At 43.1% G+C, this 21,532-nt stretch overlaps 2 protein-coding genes across 4 annotated transcripts in view; one reads left to right on the forward strand and one right to left on the reverse strand.

The window, feature by feature from the left end:
* Window positions 1-11,182, reverse strand: nfe2l2a (nfe2 like bZIP transcription factor 2a). Of its 2 annotated transcripts, none has more exons than XM_069702602.1 (5): window positions 11,051-11,182; window positions 3,222-3,488; window positions 2,850-2,942; window positions 2,590-2,763; window positions 1-1,653 (listed from the first exon to the last, which is right to left on the reverse strand). In XM_069702602.1, exons 2-5 carry the CDS (start codon window positions 3,483-3,485, stop codon window positions 406-408), a joined length of 1,779 nt encoding a protein of 592 aa, XP_069558703.1. In that variant the 5' UTR covers window positions 3,486-3,488; window positions 11,051-11,182; the 3' UTR covers window positions 1-405. The 2 variants fall into 2 exon arrangements, with proteins under 2 accessions (XP_069558703.1, XP_069558704.1); XM_069702603.1 differs by lacking the exon at window positions 11,051-11,182 and adding an exon at window positions 6,191-6,447.
* agps (alkylglycerone phosphate synthase) overlaps window positions 10,730-21,532 on the forward strand; it is a 27,877-nt gene continuing 17,074 nt past the window's right edge. Inside the window, exons 1-9 of one of the 2 annotated variants that reach the window (XM_069702604.1) lie at window positions 10,730-10,960; window positions 14,421-14,510; window positions 15,647-15,737; window positions 15,824-15,944; window positions 16,054-16,128; window positions 17,119-17,190; window positions 18,343-18,422; window positions 20,054-20,134; window positions 21,269-21,394. In XM_069702604.1, coding sequence (XP_069558705.1) covers window positions 10,782-10,960; window positions 14,421-14,510; window positions 15,647-15,737; window positions 15,824-15,944; window positions 16,054-16,128; window positions 17,119-17,190; window positions 18,343-18,422; window positions 20,054-20,134; window positions 21,269-21,394 — 915 coding nt within the window. In that variant the 5' untranslated portion in view covers window positions 10,730-10,781. Of the gene's footprint in view, window positions 10,961-11,202; window positions 11,293-14,420; window positions 14,511-15,646; window positions 15,738-15,823; window positions 15,945-16,053; window positions 16,129-17,118; window positions 17,191-18,342; window positions 18,423-20,053; window positions 20,135-21,268; window positions 21,395-21,532 lie in introns of those variants that run through there. The other variant, XM_069702605.1, reaches the window with a different exon arrangement.

The raw sequence follows: 21,532 nt of genomic DNA on the forward strand, positions 1-21,532 counted from the left end.
TAGCTATAGGAATAGTTTATTTAAAAGAACAGAAGTTGGGATTTAACACAAAAAAAAAACTGGGCAATAAATCATAAAGGGAAAGTTATAAAATAAGTAACAATGATTGAAACATCATTAGCATACAGAAATATGATATATACAATATATATATATATACACACACACACACACAGTAACATTTTTATCAATCTCAAAAGCAAGTGCTGCTTATATTTACAAACTATTGGTTAAAGAATCTGTGAGAGTACAAAAGAAGTAAAATATCAAAAATATTACAACATTCAAGAGAAGTAAGCAAAAACTATACAATAGTTCTGCTGGGCTGCTAAAACTTAAAGCTGAGTGACTACAAAGTTATTGCATAGTATACTATGATAATGCAGTACCATATTACAAAGGAGATTAGTGGTTGTCTTCGGTCTTGAAAGTCTTTTTAATACGAGGAACGAGAAAGATGCTGCCGTCGGTGGACTGCTGGAGCGAGTAGTCCGACGGAGAGTAGCGGTTCCCCTTCTCGTCTCTCAGCATGCCGAACACCTCCAGGTACAAGCTGCTGAGCTGCCGCTTCATTTGCTTCAGGTTCGTGATGTTCTTGCTCTTCTCGCTCAGCATATGCTCCTTCTCCTCCTTCAGCGAGTCCAGCTCACCCTCCAGACCCACGATGTTCTCCATCTTGCGTTTGCGGCAGTTCTGGGCGGCCACTTTGTTCTTGCCGCGGCGGCGGATGTCGCGGACCAGCGCCAGCTGGGCCTCGTTCAGCTGGTGCTTCGACATCATCTCGGTGAAGTCGTCGACGGGCAGATTGATGATCATGTCGACGGTGAAGGGGATTTTGAGGGCTTTGGCCCTCTGCTCGTCTCTGGAGAGACGTACGTGGGAGCGTTTCTTCTGCTTGTCTTTGGTGAAGGGAGCGTCGTCGTGACCGCTCTCCTCTGACGGCTCCACCTTGCGCTGCTTCGGATTCTTTTCCAGCTGCTGCGGCTGCCCGGTCGTCGCAGATACGCAAACTGCCGACTCCAGATCATCGGGTTGGAAATTTAACGAAAACATCTCGGAGTAGTCGGACTCTGCACTCCCGGGGTTGTGGTCCATCTCCTCCATGTCTGAATCACTGTAACCGAAGGACCCGGTTCCGTATCCAGACTTCCCAGGTGAACTAGCATTTGGACTCGCGTTGGAAGAGATCCCTGAATCGGAGTCGGGCACTTCTGCTGTCAAATTTAGTTTGCCCCTCTCGAACGCATCTCCGGGTGAGAGGCTGCGAAGGTCCATGGAAGTCAGGGGTGCCGTGTTCGGGACGTCAGACGCGGCGCTACTTTCATTTCCTTCGAGGCCGCTCTGAACGCTGCCCTCCTCCGGCATAGCGGCGGGATAGAATATGTCGCAGAAACTTTCTGCACCGAAGTTTGCATTTAACTGAGGAGCTTTTATTTTCATATGGCTGAGGTCGTCAGACGGAGCCATACTGGGAACAGAGCCATCAAACGAAGCCATGAACTCTGCAGGACCGACGTTTAAACTGTTTGTTTTCCCGTCTGGGACGTTGGTCATCGGGTAAAAAGAGAAGTTCGGATTCTGTCCTTCAGGACTGTTGGGAAGAGGATAAGTCGTCGTCGCCAGTGTGTCCTCCATTTGCATGTTTAGACATTGCTAGAAGAAAGACCAGAAAGATGTAGAACCATTAATAAAAGGACAGTCAAGTCACATATCACAGTTAAAGTTGAAGCGTTTTCCAGCATATGAAATGTGAAAATCTTCAGACAAATCGTACAACAGGAGGCTGCGTAGCACACGTTGAAAGTGGGATTGTTTGTAATGATCTAACCGTTAATCCTCAAACATCGGAGCCTGAGATATGTTGAAATAAGATTGTCATTTTCAGTTTAAACTGTTATCATCACTGAACAGAGTTTGTGTTGGCAAGGCCATCGACCCATCCAGTTACTCCAGTCGACTGGTGTTTGCCAGATAAATCCTGGTTGAACTGGTTGTATCTCAACGTATCTCACACTAACTAGATGCTCCCTGTTGCTTTTAAAGTCAACCGACCATTTTGATCTCCAACAAGCAGTTCACCAGAACCAAAACTAAATTCTACCCATTATCAGTCTCATCAGCAGTTTATCAGATCAAGTATTAAAATACTATTTTATGATCAGGACTATAGTCCAGTCTATTGTGGTGAGAGGTGAGGGCAATTAATGGCACATAGCTCCACCCATCAGCTAATGCAAATATGAGGTGCCTTGAAACCAAACTGATAAAGCAGCTTCTGAAAAAAAACCTACTCTGCACAAATCTTCACCTTTCAACTACTAAGCAAAGGTTTGAACAGAGACACACCCACTCACAATAATCTGCTGGATGAAGGTAGTCAACTGACAAAGATTCTTTAAACAGATTTGACAAATACATAAATCAGACTGGAATGAGCTGTCTGCACCCGTCTCACACGTATGACGTCCCACTCAGAGGACAAACAGAAAAAGGGTTTGTCCTCTAATGCCATGATCCTGCCATTCATGCATTCGTTGGGTGTTTGTTCCACAGCAAAGATCGCCGTGGGACTGAATCCCCGTTTTATACCTGCAGCTCAGGGAGGGACAACAGCTCCATCCAGGCCTGCTCCAAGTCCGGAGACATCCTCGGTGGCGGGGTCAGCTGACCGGGGGTGAGGACGGCCGGCGACAGAGCCGGCTGCTCGGGGGACATCATGATGGGGACAGCAACAGCAGGCGTGTCCAGGCAAACGGAAGGATTCTGCGGGACAAATCAGTTTTTTATACAACCGGAGGTCACGGCGGAGGCGGTTAAATCTGCGGTAATAATTTAGTCAACACGCTCACCTCTGACTCCTCTACAGGAAACGTCTCCGCCAGTAGCTGCAAACATTCATCAAAGGACATCGCACCACCGGTCTCCCCTGTGAAGCCGACATTCTGCAGCAGAAGTTGAAGCACGTTATTTCATTTACCGGCTGGCATCCGTGGTGGCAGATCGTCCTTTCAAAAGCAGCACATGATTTGATATTTATAGAGCTCAGGTCTCTGTAGAGTCGTTTCTGCAGCACACGACATCGATGCAAAACGACAGACCCACCTGTGCTTCTGTAATTATACCAGCAGAGGTGGTTACCTAGCTACACCGCCACCGGAGCCTATCGCATCAGGTGGGAGTGCTCCACCTCCGACATGAGTAATGAGGGCACGTGCTCGTACCTGCGTAACCTCTAGAGGTGTGACGGCCGACTGCAGCGGGGCGCCGGGTGGCGGCCGAGGAATGTACTCTCCCGTCTCCTCGTCCAGCTGCAGCTGGGCCAGCAGGGCCTTCTCCTCCTCCCGCAGCAGATGCAGCCTCTTCTCCTCCTCCAGCTCCCGCTGCCTCTGCAGCTCATGCTCCTTCTGACGGTGGTTGTAGTCGAACACCTCCCGCCTGGCGCCGAGATCGATGTCCTGCTTCCACAGTATGTCAATCAGGTCCATGTCCTGGAAGAGACAACCGCAGAGCGCTTTAGGGAGTCGGCGGCGGCCATGCTGTCCCGCACCGAGAATACGATCAACAACGTCCCTGCTGGGAAACGTGGCCGCTCCACCTGCCACACCCCGTCCCTCCGTATCATTCACAACAACACTGGCACTAATGTCAAGAGGGAGACGCTGCATGAATAATAAATGTTCTTCTCTCTTTCCCCCGTTGCCACCACGCACCAGCAGAACACACGGATGCTCATTCAATACTCTTTCCGGGGGAAGCAGTCGATTACACCGAGGTGTGAATTCCTTTGTCGCATTCAAACTCACAGTCGGGGATCTTTTACCAAAACGTTCTCCATTTAAAATGATGGTTTAGTTTCCAGTTACTCTCAAAGAGAATTCAAATCTCGCACATATATTTAAGAACACAGGTAGTTTTAAAGAACCCAGTTTATCTTTGAGTTTGGAGAACATGTGATGAATCATATATGTAACCAAATATAATTATGAATGTTGATGTGTCGCTGGGTGGAATTACCAGCCTGGTTTCCCCAATTTCTTCCTTGCTATGTGTTCAAGTAAATAACAACAGCTGTTGATGACTAATCTCAGCACAACACTACAATAATCTCATCCTACATTTACACAGAACATTTGGAACCAGCGAACTCGGAGTAGTAATTTAATAGCGCTTCCTGTTGAGTTCCTGCCACAGTCCAAACAACATTTGCCTTTTTAAACAAGAATGTCTAAAGATAAATCATGCTGCTCTTTTAAGCAGAATGTATTTACAGAAGGAAGCCGTTTCTCAAGGACCTCGGGATGTTGCATAAAACCCAGACACTAGTTTCACCAGAAAACATGTGACTTGTTTGTTCCTCAGATTCGGGCATCATAAACAGCATCATAATACTCGGTTATATAGGCGGAGAACAGACGCAGCCTGGAGGACGCCGAGGGGAAAGAAAGCACAAAGCAGAACAATGCACAATAAAGAGGAAGTGAAACTGTTGACAAAATGTGATAAGATGATGTTTTCTCATGAAAGGAAAATAAAGAGTGTGTCATTAACCTTTAGACAGTAATTATAGTAGCACACGACATATTTTAAGACATTGTTGACAGTTTGTCTAACTACAACTGTGCCACTGCAAAATAAGAACCCACTAACCCTCTTTGCCTCAGTGTTGCATCAGAAGCATGACCACGGAGGGATTACACGCTACGAGGGCAGTCTACTATAAACCTGCCTCGCCGGCCCAGAGGTGAGCACACGACCGCAAATTATGGCCTCGGCAGGAATGAGGAAGTTCACAAAAAAAGTTCGAGGTCGCTCGTGTTTTCTAAACTTAAAAAAAAAAAAACACACAAAAACCCCCCCACTTCTCTGTTAGTCACACTTTATAATCTCAGACGAGTCCCTTGAAAACAATCACATGTCCAGAAAAAAGAAGAAAAAGGTCTGTTGTTTACACAATGGAATTTGAATCGTGACTTTCACCGACACTGGAGAGTTATGATGTTATAAAAATGTCACAGAGTCAAAGTTGACTTCTTCCACCAGAGTTTATTTAGTTCATGATGAGAAGTAGATTGGGTGAATGTGGGCGTGTCACAGATCAGGTGTTGTGTCACAGATGTCACGAGACCCAGATTGGCATCGGAACAAGGAAACAAGCTGAGAAAAGTACTCCAATTTCCCAACATCTCTGCCGGACTACAGTGACAGAGACACCAGCCAAACACGCCCTGGCTTTGAATTGGACACTAACCACACAGAGCAAACAACAACCAGCAGGAAATACAGGCTCCAAAACATATTTTGACAACAAGCCAATCTGATAGCTGATGGTTCCTCCAGCTTTTCGTGCCAGTTGTTCATTTACCTCTCAGCTCAAACACAAGGGCCTCAAAGGGGAACCTGCCTCTGGTGGGTTATTACACCTTCTTTCATCACATTTCACTGGACATCCACCCTTGACCAAGGATGATGAAACGCAGCTGCACGTGTTCCCAGACGGCCCTTCAGGCCTCCCATCACTCAGCTTTGTACTTCCACTGAACCCTTTTACTCGTGACAGGTTTACCCCCAACGCAGAAGATGTCCGGGCCCCTTCGAGGCTTCAGTCAGACTACATGAACATATTTGGGAAGACAAGCCGGGGCTGTGGGGCTTTAACATGATGAAACACCAACAGAGGCAGCAGTGTTACAGAAGTCCTTCACTGTGGTGAGAAGCTTGTACTATATCAGATATGGTATCACATGCTTTAAGGGAGTGGGGGGGAGGAGGAGGAGGAGGAGGAGGGACACAGTTACGAGAAACGGCTCCGGACAGTCCAGCTTGCTGTTTACCAAACTTGTCAGAATGAAAGAAACATTGCAGTTTTATTCTGAAAACCCCTGAAAGCGGTTTTATTTTTGAACCATAATATGAATTTGATTTCCTGTCGAGGAAGAACGTCACAAGTGGATGACTTGCAGAACTGAAAGTGTTACAGAGGGCAACCGGAACATCTCCAACTGAACACAGCCTCGCGCTGTGACAACATTTACGCGGATATTTGTACATGATAACGTCTTCACTGCGTCATGTCATTATGGCACCGGGTGTCTTGTTTGGAACAGCAAACATTCAAAAGTTGGCCTGAAGTCTGTCTCCCTCAGTGGAAGTTGACAGCCGGTGTTAGTCCAGTCAGAAATGCCGTATTTACCTGTTGACTGGAACGCATCACCTCCATCTCCATCATCATGGAGAAGCTGTCCGGCCGGAATAGAAACACACCTTCTGACTGCTGGCTGGGTTTTAGTCCTCCAATGGCAGATTAAAATGGCGAGCGGTCCGGAGCCGATACGGTCCGTCGAAGCAGCTGAGCTCAGAGGGAAATAACGCTTCCTCCAAATCTAATGAACGTTACTGAACGTTACCGAAGCCCCGGCCCTGCCCACCGAGCTGCGGCGCCGGGATCGTCCCCCTCTCAGCGGCCTATGAGGCTGCAGATAACAGACCCCGTGTGTGCATGCGCGTGGAGGCCGGAGCAGATAGTGCAATTAAATTGTTACCAAAAAAAAAAAATAAAAAAATTACATAACATATTTATGTGCGTTTCATTTTGAACATGCCTCAGATAAATAAACTACTCTTAATGAAAATACCAAACAGGGTTTTTTTTAGCGGCGCGTGACGCAGCTGATGCAAAACTGCAACCTATTTCTATTTGAACTCCGTCATCAGGAGACTGTTGTTAGGTGCATAGCGCCCCCTGCTGCTGAGGGTGTCCGGTGTGGAGCTGGAGGCCCTGGGGCCCTAATGTCCCGTGGATCCACTGCTCACTCAGAAGAGCACTCACTCCTCTGCAAGTAAAAGCCACATATTCAAAGGTCAATTTAACAGTTCAGAACAGGTCAAACTCATCATTATGCAGAACAACCGCTGCCAGTGTAGCCTAAGATATTTGATTTCATCATCATTATAATGTCTTGACATTAATTGGTTGAACTGGAGCTAATTTGAACTGATACCTTTTGCATAGCATAATCTTGAGGATTGATTTGTCTTTTATTTGTTTATCAAATAGCCTATTTTGTATGGAAAACCGTAATCTGCAGTAACAGACAACTGCAGGTGTTAAATAAGTGTAGTAAAACATACAGTACAATATGCCCATATACTTTATGATATAGTTAAAGTGAAATGGAGGTGGTCCAGTAAAGTAGGTCAACCTACAGTTCATGAAAAAGGTTTATACTTAAAGCCACAGCTGGGTGTATAACAGGTAGTACCACTAACATGATTTACTCGTAAGATGCACATTTACTGAAGTATTACACTAAAGTATAATAATACTGGTGCTGTAGCTCAATCAAAAAAAACCCAACAACAACAGTAAAACGTGTCTCCATTACAACATGGGCTACTACTTAAACATGAATGCTATCAGTAATGATAATCCAGGAATACAATGTGGAGTAATGCTTTGAAAAGGACATTCTCCACAGAGACTACTTTCCACTTGTTGATAACACGTTGAACTTTGACTAAGATCTGAACACAGACCTTTGGTAATAGTGTTGTTGTTTATTTACTATTTTCCTATGAAGGAATAGTAACTTCTCTCATGATGGTGGACAGGACAGACACCTTACCATAAACTTCAGTGGATCCAAGATCACTTAAGAAAGTGGTTAAGAGTCATACAGTCTGACAGTTAATGAAATGTTAACCAGTCTGACACCTCAGTGAAGTCAGAAGTCAGATCGAGCTGTAATTAAGTGTCTTTTGAAATATGTCAGGGTAATAAGACCGACTTGGTCCTGCCTGTGGCACCTATCTGTAAAGAACCTCACACTGGTGCAGCTCACTGTGCCACTGCGTGAAATTACACTAAAACAGCCTATTTTTTCCCCCTCTCGTGCGCGCTCATGAGCACGCGTTCACGTTTGGCAGCTCCACGTCGACATTCTTCCAGCTGCATATAGTGAACTGCACAGCGCTGGGGGAAGAAAAGGTAAAAGCGGCGGTGGCCACCTTACGATTGGAGCGCTGCAAGTCCGCAGACGGACATCAACCGCTGAGAAAAACAGGCGTTTGCATTTTGAATGTCCAGCCTCGGTCCGCCGTGTCCTCGGCTCCATTTCTGCCTTTGCATTTTGTGATCAAGACTATTTGCCCCTCGTGTTGGATTGCAGCTGGTCCCCTTGCGTCTACCTATATCAGGTACAGTATGACTTGCAGGACTTAGTTTACCTTGATCGTTTTACTTTTGACGGAAATCATTGTCCATATTGTGATTTATTCATGGCACTGTTTGTTTTGTTACATTATTTTGCACTTCTGAAGTTGCTGTCAGTTGATTGCAGATGACGTCTCCTAACTACCTTCAGACTGATAGAACTTAATACTCCTGGAGCTCAGCTGCCCTTCTGCCCTTCCGCTCATCGCTATCATATCTATCTCTATTGTTCAGTGAAAAGCCCATTCCCCAGGGCCTGTTCAATCCTTAACGTTGTGTAAATGCAACAGGTAGAGTGAATGACAGCCCGGCACAGGAGTGAAATAATCCCAGCAAAGAAATCAGCAAAAGTGTAAACTTCAAACATGTCAGCCAGATTAGTTAATGTGTCAACTTTGCAAACGTGACCAGATGGTCAGGTTTGAAGAGGTAAGTAAATATATTTTAGGATCATTTTTTTTGGGGGGTGGAGGGTGTACTACAGGACCAACAATGGCACAAATGATATTTATCCATTTAATAATCTCTGCATAGATCTGATAATGTGTAAAAAGACTCCACCCGGCCTGCTTTACCTGTGACTCTAGGGAGGGCCCACCACACAGCAAGGCTTTCTGTAGGCCCTCTGTGAAGCATCAGGCCTACACTTCTTGCTCTATAGTCTTTTGCAAATTACACCAATTTCCAGTCCTATATAGTTTAGATTGGAGTGAACACAATGAAAAGAGATGATACAACATGGCTGTCCTGTTTTTTTTGCTTGCTTTTTGTGCCTTGCTGCAGGTTAAAAGGAGCACCGAGTCCTGAGGAGGATAAGGTTCCACACAAGGACAGACCTATGAGGTGGCACTGTGGCTTTCCAAATAAAGTTCTGTGATACACTCAGACTCTAATTGCCTGCAGTCAGTGCATTACAGAACTTTGTTTTGGGAGTAAAAAACTTTAACCGGCGGGAAGTGAATCCTCAAACATCTGGATATTTTAGTTTACAGCATTATTGAAATGTTTGTCTTTAAAAATGACAATTTTCTCAAATAAAGTTTTTCTGTATTTTACGCATTTTTCCGCCTCTGTTCCATTTTTTTTCATTATCGTTTAACCGTTTGCTTTCCACAATATTGTTCCTTGTCATTTATGCACTATAACTTTGTGTTGAATCCTCACTTAAAGCGAGCCTCTGTGTAACATATGGAAACACAAGCCACGCTGGTGAGGTGAGGCAGAAAGGTAAACAGTGCTGTCACTCCGTTTCACGTAACTGTATTTTCAAATCCACGTCATGAAGATTACACAAGGAATTTTGATAATGTAATAAATGCAAAAAGTCGGATAAGCTGCCGAATTTTGGACACAATGCAATTAAAAAGGTTTAGTGTCAATCTATGCATTTATTATCTGGGGTTTACCTTATCACATTTACAAAAATACAGACTACAGTATAAATTTAGGTAATTCTGATGTTAAACTCTCAGCTATGATTAGTTGTATGTTACTACTTTTGGTCCTCTGTTCAAATTCTTGCATTATTCGGAGCGCCCATGTATATTTTCTTTTTACCTTATAAACTGTTGAATATACCAAGCAGGAAACTAGAAGGCTTCAACGCCTTTTCTACTCTTTAAGCCAAATGACTATAAATTCCAGTCTCAGCAGTCAGTGGACCATATGTGCAACGAGGCCTATAGCACACTGCAAAGCATGCTGGGAAATGCGTTAAATGGTGCATTCCAGTGCTTCTGGTCAGTTCTACTTCACAAAGAAATAGGAACTTGTCATTTGTATAACTGTGTGCTATTTTTTGATTTGAGGGTTGTACAAAAAGACTAAAAACATACAATAATGACCCTTTTACTCTGAATCCTACCATAATTACAAGCAGAATGTGTCATTCCCTCATATTTGCACTGACCTCAATCCATGCACAGAAACCCGTCCCTTAAACATATCTGATCAACGGTCTCAACTCAGGATACTTTTCTTGTTATGAATTCATCCGCTGATTCATTTGATGGGTCCTAAGGTGAAAAAAAAAAAAAAAAGCCCAGTGCATATTTTGTCTGAACTGTTAATTGTCTAATCAATCGATTTACTGTTTTAGCTCTAATCCGGCCCAATAACAATTTAACAAAACAAAACAAAAATAACAATTTATAATATCTATCATACGGTATTATGTTGTAATCCGTGGTGGGATGTAACTAAGTACATTTTTCTCGGGTACTGTACTAAAATACAAATTGAACTATTTCCATTTATACAGGCTACTCCTCCTCCACTATATCTCAATGGTAGGTGTTGTACTCCATTACAATTCACTGACAGCTTCAGTTACAGTTGGTCAGGTCCTAGTAAAGGACCTGAATACTTCTGCTTACAATTAATATCGTCGTTTCTTTCTTTCCCACCGGAGAATCCTGTAATTCTTTTACATTCACCGACGTTTGCCACTTTTGCGTAATTCGTGCGGCCTGAGTATTTCCTACGGGCCGTGAACGCAGCGCGCTCCCCCGGCCTGACCCCTGACAGCCGCCCGGATGGATCCGCTCCCTCCCGTCACAAACACGGAAGCAGCATGGCGTCCGACGGCAGCCCCGACAGGCGACGGGTCGCGCAGCAAAGACTGAGTATAATCGCCGGACATTTACGGAGACCGGGGGACCGGGACTCGGCCGTCGCAGCCGCGGAGTGCAAAGCCCCGGAGACCAAGCCAGAAGTGTCCAGCGGCGAGGGGAAGACGGTTCCGAGGAGGAGGTGAGGTACACGGCTGTGATGGTACGGCGGGACAAGGGTCCGTTCTCTGTGGCTCCGGCTGGATAGTAAGTCAAACATTTAGCGACTTACCAGCCCGACCGGAGCCGTCTGGGTGGCGTCCAGCGCCGGGCTGGCGGTCCTCTCTCCTCCGAACCAAATGAACCGAGAGCCGCAGCTGGAGCGGACGGGCGTTAGCCTGCTAGCTAACGCTCCTGAGCTGTCTTCGGGGTGGGTGCGGCTGGGAGTCGGTCCGGTCCGGTCCGGTCCGGTCCGGTCCGGTTCTCAAAGTCCCCCGGAGCCTTTCTTCGTTTCTTTGGTCGTGAGACAGCGAGGTGGTAAAAGCCCAACATAAGAGTTGAGCTGGAAATGGCTGCTCTTTCGGCGTTTAGTGATGCCCCGGTTATCCGAGTCGATTAATCGAAGCTTTAAGTAGCTGCTTTTTGTCGAATAGTTGTTACTTTAAAGTAGTTAAAGTTGTTACTGTAACTATTACTATTAATGTTACTGTAACTATTACTGTTACTAACTATTACTGTTACTGTAACTGTTGCTGTTACTGTAACTATTACTATTAATGTTACTGTAACTATTACTGTTACTGTAACTATTACTGTTACTAACTATTACTGTTACTGTAACTGCTACTGTAACTATTACTGTTAATGTAACTGTAACTATTAATGTTACTGTAACTGTTATTGTAACTGTTAATGTTACTATTACTGTAACTATTACTGCCACTGTAACTATTAATGTTACTGTAACTATTACTGTTACTATTAATGTTACTGTAACTGTAACTAACTGTTACTATTAATGTTAATGTTACTGTAACTGTAACCATTAATGACGCATTATGTTTCCTTCTGCTCTGTTGTTCAATAACTACGCTGAGTGCTGTATTTCGGCTCTTGACCTTACTAGAGTAGATGTTTTAACAGCTGATTGTTTGACTGAATGAGGTCTGGTCATTTATTAGGACATACTTTTGGGGAAATAAGCATTTAATTTGCGTCTTAACATCAGTCTATGGAGACAATGAAAGTTCTGTTCCCTGTGTTTGTCTGATTGGTCAGGACAAGTGGTGGTCTGACTTCCAACCTATTGGCAGCTCAGCTCCTCTTGAGGAACCGGCACCAGTCTGAGCTGACATCTAGCGTCAGTCTGAGATAACAGCAGCGGCAATTGTACATTGTACAATCAGAAGTATGCTGCATTTGGCCTTGTGAATTGCATCATGTCCTGTTTTGGCCAATATGACACTGATAATATAGTCAAATATTATGTCTTCTACTCCAGTCTGTTTTGCCAAAGGAAATGCTGTTGAAAAAGCACTAAAGGCGGTTTAATGGTTAAACACTCAGTGGGTTTGTCCATCAATACAATCACAGTAGGTTAGGTTAGGTTAGGAAGTTACTTTATTAATCCCTGAGGGGAAATTTTTTTGCTACAGCAGCATACAGAAGCAATAAGATAATAATAATAGAATAATAGAAAAGCAATAAAATAGCAGTAAAAAATATAAAATGCACAGTATATACAGTACAGTATATATCTATATATATTATATACAGTAATAGTTCAGTCAAAGGATTTCACGGGGAATAGTGCAACCCTTCTTGATGCCACCTTTCTTGCGTGTCGAGTTCAGTTCTTTCTAAAGGATCCTGACTTGCAGGTTATGTTGAGTCTCCGGAAGCCAAAGCTGAAACCAGCACTGATGCAGTTTTAAAAGGATATTTACTTGTATTATTACTTGTATATAAAATGCATAGTTGTTCTAGTTATACTATTCACTGAAGCCTGCATGCCACATATTCACAGCAGATTGACATCTAACAGAAAACGTATTTCCAAACTGTGGGCGATTTCCTTCCCCGAATCAGTGCATATTTGATTTGATTGTAGAAACCTCATTCTATATTGAAAAAGGTTTTAAATACCCAGTGTCTTGCAAGTTTAAGATAGTTATTTACACGTAGAAAAGAGGGAATTTCCTTTCTGCATTCGAAGCTGCTGCATTATTCTGTCAGATTTTTGGGGTTGTAAAGTTTCTAAGCTCCAGTTGTTCACCATCAATTTGTTATATCCAAAATAAGTCACGTCAAGGCAGTTTTATTCATAAACTGCTCAAAATTATAAATCACATTTTCCTCACTGTCTATAAAACATGTCAGCCCTTATTTTTAAACCAGATCTTGCTCATAAACTCAAAAAAAACAAAAACCATTAAGGGTAAAAAAAACAAAAAACGGTAAAACCTGAGGAGGAACAGCCGAAGATGATCCCACTTCAAGGATGGACAGACATGCAACAGATGTTGTGTGTGTAGAGTCTGAGTCACACACAGGAAGCAGCTCGGCTTATCAAAAGAAATTAATCAAGACCTACTGTTGTGCCTTTGAACAGAACATTTTCATACAGACTGAGATAGTTATGTTGGTAAATGTGTGAAAGTTTGTAGTCTGTATTCACCAACCTTTACAAACACTTGCATCATTTATTCACACATTTTTATTCAGTATGTTTGGCAGCAACAGGATTCATCAAAGTGTGACTCAAATGTGTCACCCTCACGTAATTCATCGGAAGCTCCATTTTGTCAGGTCTTAATCTTAATCATGTTTTCTACTCCACTGTTAGCCTCCATCCCGAGTACCCGTGAGTTATTGTGGATCTGTCTTCCTGCAACGAGTCTAAGCACAGCACTCATGCTTTGTGCAATATTAGAGCAAAGACAAGGATCCATCATCTGTGCTTGTTAAGCAGTTATTATATAGAAATATCCCTCAACAGTAACAGAACAGCAGCGTTTGTTTGAGAAATTCTGCGTCTTTTTTACAAGCACAACCATCTTTATAATCTTTGGCTACTTCTCCCCAAGTGGTTTCATGTTTTTACAGCAAGGAATAGAAAGTGTGGCTCATGTTTATTTGCCATTTAAGTAATCAGTGCAATCTTGTTACTTTACACATTTGGACCTCATCGTAAAACCGGAGCATTATTGACATAAATGTAGAATACTTTTAACATGTTCCATTGAAAACAGCTGAGGCAGTTTTCCTCCGCTGTCGATGGATATGTTGCTAGAACACTTTACTACGTGAGCAGTGCGTTTATTGAAGGTGTGCCGGACTTCACCTCGGATGAATGGAAAGGCTGTAAATGAAATTCAGAGAGTATGATGCTTTCTCTCGGTGATATTCTTGATGTCCGGTCGTTCAAATATCAGCATGAAGTATCAGATTGTCAGGAAGGACTTTCCTATTTTGTCTTGAGGAAATTGCAAATGCCAAACCTGTTGTGAGATGGCAAGTTGAGAATACACCGAGTGTCCCTCCTCAGGGAAACCTTAACACGTGTTTTGGTAACGTCCTGTGATGATGGTATTTCATGTCATGTCTAAATTGCAGAGTATTACTTGTTATCCTAACCTGTGGCAATGTTTATTTTTCCACAGGCAGGAGATTATGAAGTGGAATGGCTGGGGATACAGCGATTCGAGATTCCTCTTCAATAAGAAAGGCCAAGCAGAATTTACTGGCAAAAGGTAAAGTGTAATAACGCCCACTGCTCTTACAGCTGATTCTTATCTGTTGAAGATTTAGTAAAAACAATGAAGTGTCCCCCGCTGCCTCTAATCTTGTTTTAACCACAGTTTTAAGCTTCAGCATTTGTTGTGTTTGTGGGACTTGAGGTTTGAAGTTATGCATTGATCTTTTTTACAGCCCTTACTTTGAAATCAGTTGCTGCCTCCTTCCTACGCTCACAACAATGTGGTGCTACTGCCACCTAGTGTTTGGCATTTAAACTGTTCATTGTCATCTGAGAAGGTCAATGTTTGTGATTTTCAGCAGACAAACTCGGGTCCTCATGAACACAAATTACTTTCCAGTCTGTTCAAAAATGGATCATATTATGCAGGGAATTATTTATATGTCTCTAGGGAGACCAAATAATGTTGGAGGAAAAAAAGTTTAGTTTTAATGGTTGCTGGTGTCCAAAAAAAGCATATCCTCCTCATTCTGACTGAATATTCAGTTTACAGCCAGAAGAGTATCTCTGTTCACACCTTGTCGATGCCTCCCATCAGTAGAGCGCAAGTGTACGTGTCCTGTTTTTGTCGTTTTCACTTGCTTCAGTTAAAACAGAGAAGTGGCACAGCGTGCACCAGGGTTTATTTTGAGCTAAAAAGGATGTTGCATAGCAGATTGTCGCCTCCTGTGAAAGTGCGCGCCACACAATGCACCGTGTCCTCCCAACTAAAACGCTTCCTGGCTGCTGTACAGAAACCGAGGCGGGGCGGCGTAGACGACGTTCTCCCCTTCAGCGCTTGCTGTGACTGAGGGTTTTTCATTATAGAGTATGTTTCATGGACAAAGGTGCTCTCCAGTCCCCTGATGGCTCAGGCTGTGCCAGCAGCTCAATTGTTCTAGAGATGGTGATGACATGAGCAGCTCTGGCTCGCTGCTCTGCTTGTGTAATAACGTCACTGGACTCCGAGCTCCTACTTTTCTTCTTATTGGTCTCACGTCTGGTTTTCCAAATGAATTAACCCGGTCAAGTATTTAGATACTTTCAATTCCAGGTTTTTGCTTCCACTGCTGGAAATCACAAAAACATGAGTCTTAGTTGATTATCTTTAATTGGTAGATCACATGATGTGTCCTCCTTTACGCGATGCAGGTATAGACTCAGTGGGATGATCATGCCTGGTCTCAAAGATTGGTTCGAAGACACGTTCGGTGCCAGTATGCAGCATAAAACTCCAGCAACAGTGAGTGCCACTCATGTTTGCATCGAACGGGAATGCTCAGCATTTAGTCGCAGCTACCAAAACCACAACGGTTTGTTTTGTGTCAGCCCATTCTGAACAGCAGCGGTGTGCAGCCGCCCACTCTGAACGAGGCCTTCGTGGAAGAACTGAAGTCGACGGGTATTCCCTTCTCTCACGATGCAGAGGACCGAGTGTTTCGTGCCCACGGTAAGGCACAAAAAAAAAAAAAAAAAAATACTCTAACCAACTTGAAATTCAGCGATAGTAGCTTTATTTGTGACGAATATATTAAAAGTTGTGTTGTGTTTTCTTTCAGGCCACTGCCTACACGAGATCTTCGCTCTGCGAGAGGGGAAATTCGGTCGTGTTCCAGATATGGTGGTTTGGCCAAGTGAGCGCAGAAGCTGTATTATCACTTTTTTATTTTTTCTCCCATTAGTCTGTTTTTCTCCTCCCACGTAGCATCACTGATCGCCCCCACTGGCTTAGGTGATTTAAAGGGTTAATCTCTGCAGAGGCAGGGATATTAATATGTATGAGTGAAAGCTTAATAAGAAGCGTCAGGGGGAGGATGGTTGACACCCAATACTCCACAGTCTGGCCCGGCACAGTACACCCATGAATTATGATTCTGAGATTGGTTTTCTCTTGTTATGGCTGGCACTATTTTATCATGCAAATGAGTGTTGACTGATGGTTGAAACTTGATTAGCAGCCTCCCAAATGGGCAGCAAATCACAGAGCAACTGAGGGTTTATTCTCATCCTCACTGGCACCGAATTTCAACTTTTCCAACCCTGCAAATATATTCTCATTTACTATGTATCTAATGGGTATTTTGATCTGTAATTTGCATTTGTCAGTAGTCCCTCCAAGTCAAGCTGTGAATGTTTAGTTCGTTGAGCTGTAATCCGCGGCCAAAGCTGTGTGTTTAATTGGATGGCAAAATGCACTAAAATGTAAGCATTTCTCACCGCCTCTTAAAGCACTCGAGGCCAGTCAAGCACATCCATGGAGGTGGGTATTGCAGCTCTTCCCACTCACTCACCACTCCAGCGTGAATGGATGTGTGCTCTGTGATTGGTTAGAATACGTCTGTATTGATCCAGCACATCCCACCCAGGAGAGCGTAGCTTCATGCAGTGTGACTCCGCCTGAGGAAAGCCCCGGGCAAATCAAAAGATACCCTGCCTCCCCGCTGGCCCCCCGTGCTCTCCTATATGTATATATTGTCAGCTTTATGCATATATTGTTACGTGCCGTCTTTTATTTCCGTTGCTGCATTTGTTTTTATATGAACAAGTATAAGCTGGTAAATGAAAACACTTCCTTTATGACGGTCCTCTAATTTTTCTTAAAATGATCTTCTATGTTTTTGCAGACTGTCACAATGATGTCGTGAAAATTGTGGAGCTGGCGTGCAAACACGATGTTTGTTTGATACCATATGGAGGTGAGTCCTGGCGTCAAGGACTTGAATCAGCACAACCTACAATATAAACAGCACACGAATACATTTCTTTTGCATGAACTTTAAATATGTGGTTTATTCTCAACCCGTGCTCCTGATTTTTTTTTTTTTTTTTTTGTGGATAAATAAACCTGATACATAATGTAATGCTGACGGGGCAGTAGATGCTATGCTGGATTACCTTCCCTGCTGTGTGGCTTTTGTACTGGAACATCAAGAAAATAAGAGCACACTTCGCTAATACTTGGCAATCACCCGAAGCACATGATGCATGTCATATGTAATCCCTTTTTCTCACTCCACCAACGTCTCCTGTCACTCACATCTATCTACTATATCACGACGGCATGATAGCAGAAATTGATTTTAATAGTGTTACAGCAGTTTATGAAAAGGTTCGTAAAAAAATCATACAATCAGTAAATGTCAGTCTTCTCATTTATTCAATGAAATCCTGAAGTATTCAGTCACATCAGAAGAATCTCGTGAACCACAGCCAGAGGAGAAGCTGTTCACAGTCTGAAAACCTGAAATATTTGATAATAGTTCTCTGAAATAGTACAAAAGTGATTTATGGGAGACAAAACAAGACATTTACTTGAACACAGCAGGGTTTTTGTTTTTCAAAATAAAATGCTTTAAAACTGACAAAGTAATGAGTTAAATCATGAAATCTTTAAGAGCTTCAGCATTTTCATCAAAACTCAATTTTATAGACACATTTCAGTTGTAATCAGCAGGTATTAATAATTAGGTATTATGTCTCGGATTCTCGATCCTTTGTGTCTGCAGCCAGAGTTTCTGCTGGGGCGTAAGTGTGCTTGTTTGTTTTAAAAATATGAAACCAGGAAACTTTTCCAGTATGATCACATGGTCTGTGTGTGAGTTCCACCTTTGTGTCTCCTTCTTGGGGATATTTTGACTTGTCACAGCAGGGGAAGGACATCAGTATTAATGATGGCTGCATTCCCCCCCAGAGGACGTCCTGATTTTGAGCGAGTTGGTTGACTGTGATGATGTACTGGGATACTTTATGTAATCATTAATTCCACCTGTGGTTTTTCTACTCTGACGAGTCAAAATGTCTGCTATAAAAACGGGCTTTATTGTAACAGCTGTTTTTTTTTTTCTCAGGAGGGACGAGTGTCTCGAGCGCCCTCGAATGCCCCGCAGAGGAAACTCGTACCATCGTCTCTTTGGATACCTCACAGATGGTACGTCTGACACCTTTATGTTAAAGTGTTGAACTGCACTAATGACAATAAAAAACTATTTAAATGCAGTGTGATACATAAAAAGAACAACAACAACAACAAAAAACATTGTGAAATTTAAAACACAAACTGCTGCCTCAAATATGACATTGGAGCCACAATGTGGGACATCTCAGGTAAAAGACACCGTCTTGCCTGAGAGTCACCGTGTTTTTCAAAGCTAGTAATTGCACGGCTTCTATATAGAATTGAAACAGCGTTTTCTGGTATAACTCGTTATCTGGGTCGTTGAAGTTAGTGAGTCATGTTCTATCGGTATTCCTATTCAGAGACACCAAGCCCTGAAGTGAGGCGGTTTTGCAGATGAAATAAGATCAGATCTTTTAACTTAATATTAATGTTTAAAATTCATGTCTCTATACATTTCTTTTATTAAATCAAGCATGAAAAGTGAGATTTAGCTTTTGGCATAACAAAATTACAGCATTATTTCCAGATACCACGTGATCTTTTTATCTAATGTGAATGGACCTAATATTCATAATATTGTTCAAACTAAAACTAAAATCCATTAATCAACCAACAGAAATGTAATATTGTGATTTAAATTATGAACATTTTCGAATTATCAAGAACAAAAAACATTCTTTCAATTCTACCTCGTAAATGTGAGGATTTGACACATTTTATATAAATATAAACTAAATACATTTTGATTTTACAAAAACTAAATTTTATTCACATTGGACTCTGGGAATCTGTGATTGGCATTTTTCATTGTTTCTTTAAAGCTCCAGTAACACAAATAAGCTTTAATGGCAGCCACAGCTAGAACTGTGTGAAACTGGGACACAACATAAGTGTTCCCCCCATCACTGATTTTAGTAGAACACCCCCCCCCCCACCCCACCCAGCCACATGATAATATTTCATTGGAAATAATATAAAATGGTGAAAATTGTCACCAGTACAGTACAGCCCTTTGATCCAGGCACACATAGAGGTGATATACAAGCTGTCTGCACGCTGCTAGCCTTCAAGTCATTGAGTTTGGTGCCATAGACATCAGTGACCAGTGTTCTGTGTCAGGGGTCAGAGGTCAGGTGGCTCCAATGGAAGCACATGAAAGGAGCAGGATGGGAGGAACATAAAGTTTATTACCTCTGCAGAATAATTGATGGCGGTTATGAGATGACCTCCTGCAGGTAGGGGGCAGTGGCCTAAATAAGAGGCATATATTTGGAATTAGATGTTAAGCTCAAGACAGCTGACTGGTGTCTCCGTCCCGCGACCCCGCTGTACATTTATCCTTAAACCGAGCCGGTGGAAAGCGTACAGTGTTGTAAGCAAGCTGTCGAGGGACCGTCTCCGTGGTGAGTGCAGTGTTTATGTCTGGGTCTCAGATATTTTAAATCCACATAACAAATGTAGGCAGGTTTAGAGTTCAGATGACAGACATGGTGATACATAACATTCTTATTAAGATATTGGAACCTACTTCAAATCAGTGGTTTTACATAAATGAAACAAACCGCATTAGAGAGTATTTTTTTTTCCATACTGTATGACATAAAGAGTTTATTTTAAATGTTTATGACTTCCTCTGTCATGTTTTTGTTTGTTTGTAACAGAACCAGATTCTGTGGATTGACGAGAAAAATTTAACTGCCCGTGTGGAGGCGGGCATCGTCGGTCAGGACCTGGAGAGATCGGTAAGCGCCGCTCATCCGTCCACATTCATCCGCCGAAAGATCTGGCGTTAACGTCGTACGTTAACGCCGACAGTCGAGCCGCGTGACCGTTGGCGTGCAGGTCGTCCGAGCTCAGTCACCTCGGTGCTCTTTGCTCAGCGGAGCTCGCAGGGTTTCGGCAGGAGTTAGAGACGGAGCAGAGTGCTGAAGGGGAGAGATTAGAGAGCGAGACGGTGGTCGTGAGCAGATGGCACCATCAAGCTAATTCAGAAAAATGGAGAAGGAGCGGGTGTTTGATGTGGAGGAATGCGTGAGCTGCATCTAAAGCAGACTCCACCTCTGCATTTAGTCTGGGCCCATTTGATAGAGCAGATGGGTCTGCATTATAAACTGCCTTCCAGAGGAGTGCTGTGATAAAACCAGGCCTGACTTTACCCTTGTGCTTCTGGGGAGCGTTGTTGTCATACTTTAAGGTCTCTATTATTATTACTATTAAATGTTCTCCCTATAGATGCAGTCTTTCAGAAGTACGGCGGCCTGCAGGAGAATGTGTAGGTTCCTCACGACCTCGGGGATGGTGTGTGTGATGCACAGGTTCCTCAGGAGGTTTTTTTGTGTGTGTTACAAACACACTAATAACCCCAGACGTATACACATTGATATGACCATGTGGCAAAGTCATTTACAGTTTGTGCTTTGGGTGGAGCTGTGGAAACTGAATTTGCAGTCTTGCATCACAGTAGTGGGAGACGGAGCCTGTACAAGTCACAGACTTACATAAAAATGTAAACGTTTCTCTTATTGTAACTTTACTAATGATGCTAATAAAAGCATCGCTGCAGTCAGGCTGAGATTTGGCTCTGCCAGATAATGCACTGATCTCTCTCTTTAGTCTTTTCGTGCTCCTTCTACGTGGTTTATTTGAGGCCGTTATAAAAATCTGTGATGCCATAAACCCTGAAATCTACATTGCAGTATAACTCATGAAGTGCAGCAGCAGAGCTGCAATTATTTTCTCCCTTTTTCCCTTTGCTCATTCTTTTCGCTTCTTATTAAAACATTCTTGTGGCTTTACTAACATCTTGTTTTCCAAACATTTTTTCTCTGGCTTTTAACTACGACAACAAACGAATGCCTTCTTTCTTTTCATCACAGCTTAATGAGAGCGGCTACTGCACCGGGCATGAGCCTGACTCCATGGAGTTCAGCTCTCTGGGGGGCTGGGTAGCAACCAGAGCGTCAGGCATGAAGAAGAACATCTATGGTAACATCGAGGACCTGGTGAGTCGCCTGCCCTCTCTTCTACCTTTCTGCTGCCGTTTGTTCCGAGCAGAGAATAATGGCCGAGACGTTACAGCGCAGGAAATAAATTATTAGCAAGAGTTTAGTGGACTTTGCCCTCACCTCTAAAATACAGGG

This window comes from Brachyistius frenatus, unplaced genomic scaffold (genome assembly GCF_029030835.1).
Source record: "Brachyistius frenatus isolate BFR_SWC_R1_liver_20210118 unplaced genomic scaffold, ASM2903083v1 Contig_42, whole genome shotgun sequence".
In the NCBI taxonomy this organism is placed as follows: domain Eukaryota; kingdom Metazoa; phylum Chordata; class Actinopteri; family Embiotocidae; genus Brachyistius; species Brachyistius frenatus.

What these genes read in the sequence shown, in the direction of transcription:
- nfe2l2a (XM_069702603.1), bottom strand. Translation starts at nt 6,229, where the DNA reads ATGATGATGGAGATGGAGGTGATGCGTTCCAGTCAACAG. An exon ending in TGATGCGTTCCAGTCAACAG is followed by an intron (nt 3,489 to 6,190) that starts GTAAATACGGCA and finishes TGTCTCTTCCAG; the next exon opens with GACATGGACCTGATTGACAT. An exon ending in TGTCCCTCCCTGAGCTGCAG is followed by an intron (nt 1,654 to 2,589) that starts GTATAAAACGGG and finishes TCTTTCTTCTAG; the next exon opens with CAATGTCTAAACATGCAAAT.